This window comes from Protopterus annectens, chromosome 7.part0 (genome assembly GCF_019279795.1).
Source record: "Protopterus annectens isolate FY-2018-M chromosome 7.part0, PAN1.0, whole genome shotgun sequence".
In the NCBI taxonomy this organism is placed as follows: domain Eukaryota; kingdom Metazoa; phylum Chordata; order Ceratodontiformes; family Protopteridae; genus Protopterus; species Protopterus annectens.
Genome location: NC_056739.1, coordinates 252,618,509 through 252,624,334, shown reverse-complemented (window position 1 = coordinate 252,624,334; position 5,826 = coordinate 252,618,509). Strand labels below are relative to the sequence as shown.

At 38.0% G+C, this 5,826-nt stretch overlaps 1 protein-coding gene across 1 annotated transcript in view; it reads right to left on the bottom strand.

Annotated features, from left to right (window-relative positions):
- Window positions 1-976: 976 nt before the first annotated feature.
- LOC122805943 (extracellular calcium-sensing receptor-like) overlaps window positions 977-5,826 on the bottom strand; it is a 125,726-nt gene continuing 120,876 nt past the window's right edge. Inside the window, exon 7 of the mRNA XM_044076188.1 lies at window positions 977-1,866. Coding sequence (XP_043932123.1) covers window positions 977-1,866 — 890 coding nt within the window. The remainder of the gene's footprint in view (window positions 1,867-5,826) is intronic.

The following is a 5,826-nucleotide window of genomic DNA, read 5'->3' as shown; positions in this document are numbered from 1 at the left end:
CTCTAATATTCGTAGCTCATTGTTAATTGTTTATCTTTGATAGCTTATTTAGAAAGTAGATTTATCTGCCTTAACTATACCTGAATTATGCACTCAGTGTGTTGAATTCTCAGTGCATTTTCTGTATTGTGAATAATATTGATCTGCCTTTGTTCTAATATTGGGACTACTGCTTTATTGCTTTTCAATAAAGTAATGACTAATGAAATATTTAAGTGTGTTCCATTGGGGTCTCTCTTTATAAATAACCAGTTAATTGTCATACACTAGTTCTAATTTACTAATTTGTATCCCTAATCATCATCAAAAGCTCTCTTATGCACACTGATAGAAAATGTCACTTGTTAAACTTTTAGTCACTTATGGCCATCACCACAACATTAATCTGAGTAGATAAATGCATACTGTTAAGGGATATTTTGATAATCAGATGTAATCTAGTCCATGCTTTTGTGATGCATAGGGTTCTAAAATATCATAGCTATCTTCTTCTTTTGGCTTTTCCCGGTTAGGGGTCGCCACAGCAGATCATCTGTCCACTCATTATTGGCAGTGGAGTTTTACAGTGTTGAGTTGCCAGCCTGGCGCCCAATCTTCCACAGAAGGCACACACACACACCTAGGGCAAATTTAGAGTATCCAGTCCACCTACTGCATGTATTTGGGATGTGGGAGGAAACTGGAGCACCCAGAAGAAACCCATGCAACCACAGGGAGGACATGCAGACTCCACACAGAAAGCACCTCAGCTGAGAATCGAACCAGAGAACCTCTTGCTGTGAGGCGGCAACACTAACCGCTGCACCACCGAACACCTAAATTTTAAATTTAGCAAAATGTTAAGTATAATGCTTTACATGTTATGAGAAGATGAAAGCTAAAAGACTAATGTTAGTACTTTATGTTTATTAAAGTGTTTAGCCTCTTTATAAGTGCACATGCATTTACTTGTAAAGTGTCTTGTATAGCTTATGTGTTACATTTTCCTTAGTACAGTATTCATATCTGGCCTCAGTAGAATAATAAAGCACTTTGGGAAGAAAATACAACTCAGTAATCCAAATCCTGAAGATATGATTGCAAATATCTCTACTGCGACAACATATTTCCCTTTAGTACTGAGATACGCTGGAACAAATGATAGCCAAACACTAACAAAGATGATCATGCTAAAAGTGATAAATTTGGCCTCATTATATCTGTCTGGTAGTTTTCTAACTAAAAAAGCAACTACAAAACACACAATGGCTAGTAGTCCAAGGTATCCAAGCATGCAGTAAAACATTACAATCGATCCTTCATTGCATTCTATGATTATTTTGTCCTTGTAAGTGGTCTTGTTTTTCTCTGGGAATGGTGATGAGCTTTTAAGCCAAACAGTGCAAATACCGACCTGCAGAATTGAACAGAAAACCCCAATAACATACGGTGTTTTGAATCCCATCAGTTTTGTTTGGAAACCACCTGGCTTTGTTGCATTAAATGCAATGAGAACTGTGATTGTTTTAGCCAGGATGGTAGAAACACAAGCAGAAAATAGTGTGCCAAATGCAGATTGTCTAAGCAAACAACCCATATGACTTGGTTTTCCAATGAAAATCAAGGAACAGAGGAAGCAGAAAGTAAGAGCTACCAGGAGGCAGTAACTGAGGTTCCGGTTGTTTGCTCTCACAATTGGGGTATCCCGATATAAAATAAATATTAGTAAGATAGAGCAAGGAATGGCAGAAAGTAAAATGGTGACACTGGTCAGTGTCACACCAAGGGGATCATTATATGACAGGTACTCCACAAGCTTTGGAAGACAGGTTATCCTTTGTTCACCAGGCCATGAATCTTCTAAGCATCTTATGCAGTCTGTGGCATCTAAAAGAGAAACAATAACAGGAAATCATGTTACAAATTCATGTTATATAGTGTTTTACTTTGTGGTTGTTTTTTCCATGGCACAGATTCTGACAATAAAAAAATGCTAACTGTTGTTTACCAGTGTTTGGTGATCCATGGTTATTACATGTCAAAAATACCTGTAACTCTTCTTAATCTGATCAGACTTCAGTGCTCCATGATATGATAGGCCATTATGTAACACAGTAATAGATCCACTCTAGTGAACTATGTATTAAAATAGTTCTTCAAGAATAACTCTTCAAATATGCTTTCATGTGTGTGGCTTAAGCATAAACTGGCTTTCCCCAATAGGCAGCATCACTACAGAGACACTTAGATATTACTGTCAGAATAGCGTACATTATTTTACTGGTACAGATAGTTATTTCATTCAAACTGTCCTTCATCCACTTTCATCTGTTCTTTCTTCTTTTTTCAGTGTCATCCTAAGTTATCACCTCTGCTTTTACAGATGCATTTGTATGATATGCTAACTCACCAGACATAATATGAAGTTTGTGATCTGACATGCTTGTGCTAATTTACTGATTGCTTACATTTTCTGCCTGAATCCCTGTACACATTATATCTATATATCTTCCCAGTCTAACATTTGTGTTTAACAGTAAAAAGTACCTGGTGGTTGGATTTATGTGTCTCATATTAGCTTTCTAGATGGCAGCCCAACAGAAAATGTCTCATCGATACTCTGAAGAGATGAGGTTCTGCTTCGGAGCAGGTTAACAGTGTTTATGTTCAGCAACACATTTGACAGTTACATGCAATTCAACAACAGAAAGCTTATGCAAATCATTAGCTTTAAAGGAACATTTTATTACCCGGCAAACAGGGATTAGCATAATAATTAAGATGCTTACCTCACAGACACATGGTACAGGGTTTGATTCTCACCTTTGTGAAAAACTGACTAGCCTTAAAATGACCTCCAAGAACAACAATCCTAGTACTTACTAACTTCCTTTTATCTGTATCAGTAAGGGTAGAATGAGAGGGAGTTTTTCCTTACTGGTGGGATGCAAGACAGAATTCTGGCAAGTTAATTGCTTTGCAAAAAAAAGATGGTTGGTGCTGTAAAATGATCTTCGATTTGCCAGTGAGATGGGTGAGAGGGGCGTGTGAGTACACCTGTTGCCGTTATGAAGAATGAGAGACTGGGCAGATGTTCTGATTCCGATCTCCGTGATAGTTGAGAAGGTTGAATGCATTCCTTCTGCTGGTCTCCCAGGCTTGGATATTTGGGACAGTAATTGCTGACATCGTAAATGAGATGTTGTGTTTTCTGGTCACACTGATATGAAGGATACATAAAAACAGGGGACTTTGATGGTTAACAGCAATGGAGATTCAAAGATTATCTGTCTAGGAAGTTAGATTTAAACAGTGAGCATAGATCACTAGAAAAGGAGCAAAGATGAGACTTTATATACCAGTCACCATTGAGATATTCTGTGACTTTGGGATTCTGATGAATGTCAGTCTAGAGGTGGTACACTTGTCATGGGTAGGATGGAGACCAGCCTCACCATGGCACAAATCTATATTGCCAGTGGCACTTATTTTTGGTTCTGACTGAACTTAGACCTTAGAAGTACACTGCTGTTATTGAACGGTGCATATGGCCACTGTTTTTAAGTAATAGTTGGCTAGTCTTCCTGCCAGCAACAATCTTATTATATTATATTATATTACAGTATTTGTTTGCAGTATATTATTGCTTGTTATTGTACTCTTCTTGTTGTATTGTATTCCAGATTGTTTGCTGTAGTGCACTACTGTGGAGCTGGAAATGGGCCCCTGGCCCAGTCGGACATACCCGGTTAACAAATGTAATAAAATAAAATTATATTATATTGTATTATATTATATTCACGTATGCATATATTTATTTATTTATTTATTCCAGTCTGACAACCCGATGAGTGGACTGTCTGGATACCATTTTCAGCCATGTTCTGCTAAGAGTGGCAGAGAGAGAGACAGAGAGAGTATGACATTTATGGCAGAAATAAGGCACTTGTTCACAATTAGAGTGTATGGTAAAAGCTGGCTGAGTGGCACACACAAAGCAGAGCTCTAGAAGCTATTTAGAAACATAAAGAACATATTTACACAGAGAAAAACAATGGCTATTTACAGCAACACTGTAGAAAACATGCTGATAATACTGGTGTTTGGCATTGCAATACATCAACAGAGAGCAGACTTAATAATTTTCCTTAAGACATCTTTTTCCATACTGTAAAGTCATTATCCATTGTCTCAAAAGCAGATGCAAGTGGCTTCTTTAGTGAAGTGCTCTTTTACTGTGGACTTAAACATTTCCATAGAAAGATTAAGACTGGGTAGAAGATGAGGAGGATGGGGACTGCCCAACTTCTAGATGTATCTGTAGGCAGCAATATTTGTTTTAGGAGCCCAGGAATGCAAGGAAAGTGAAGAGGAAATGTGTGAGTAGTGGGAGATCATAAGGTTACAGAGGATTTTGGGGCTGTAGAAAGCAGAAGAATGCAGAGGTGAGGCATTCAGGAAGCTCAGATTAATGAGTTTATGGAATAATCCATGTATTAAAATGCAATCTAAAACTGAATTTAAAGAAATGCAGGAGAAATGCATTGAACAAGGTAGATGATTTGGTATTCAGACTGGAGAAGTAGGAGGACAAGTGTGGATTTACAAGACAGGAGGAACGAGGGAGGAAAGATTTGGGATGAATAGTAATAATTACAGTTTATGCAAATGAAATTGATTTCTAAGGCCAGATTAGTGAGATTTGTTATAATGTGATAATTTTCAAGGCAGCTATGGTAATCAGTACTCACAAAGGAAGAAATTTGCAACTAGAACATAAATGTCAAACGATATATGCAAGACTGATAGGAAATATGCCCAGGGGATGTAGAAATTAAGCAGGAGGAGGGAAATGGTGGAGGAGGCGGGTATCTGAAAAGGAAGGAGACCAGAATGAAACGAGGCGTTGAGAAGGCATAATAAATTAAAAGCTGCACCTATTTCCTGGGATCAGTCTATGAGATAGTTGCAAAAGTATTTTGAAACTCTTGTTCAGTTATAGATAAGTTAGAAGATGGGGGGGGGGGGGTGATAAAGCTGTAGAGAAAAAGAGGCAGAAAATTTGCACATGCTTTGAGAGTGCCAGACATTTAACCATTTATGGAACAGATTTGCAGTTGGGTGGAGAAAGCAAGAGAAACTACAGTTACCTTATTTGGGAGAATGAGTAAAGAGTATTATTATAGCTCAAGGCTGGAAGGGTCTGACAAGCTAGAGAGAAGAGATGGCGAAGGTCAATAATTTGAGAACATGTAAGCATTTAAGGACCGCTGAAGGGAATAAGAAAAGGAAGGAAAAAGCAAGGAAGGAATGGTAGAAAGTACTGGACTGGTATATTGCATAATATTCAAAAATTAACAGCTCATTACTATTAAAAAATGAGCACGCTGATTGGGCAGCCCAACCAGCATGCCCACTGTAAATCAAGCATATACCAATAGAAAAAGTCTGGCTGCTGAAGTACCATTGAGCAGCCAGACTCTTCTACTGGCAACAAGTAGCAACAGAGTTTTTCTTTTCTCCATCGCTTCTCCTGCACTGATGTACTTTGCAAGCATGGGAAACTAAGTCCTACCCTTAGGTCAAATAATAATAGAGAGTAATCAGTTTATAGGCAATACAAAGCAATTACCAGAGGTACAAAGTAGAACAGTTTTTTTTTTCATTTCTTTAATGCAGAAACCTGTCATCTAGGAATAGTCCATCACTGGTATATACTGTGTAAACTATTGGTCAAAAGAAAGGATAGTGGTCAATTTAGTAAGTGGTCCTTAGAGTGCAAAGGCAACCCTGTCAGAGGGAGGGTGTTAAAAACTAATTTCCAGCACAGGAAGGCATGCATTTGAT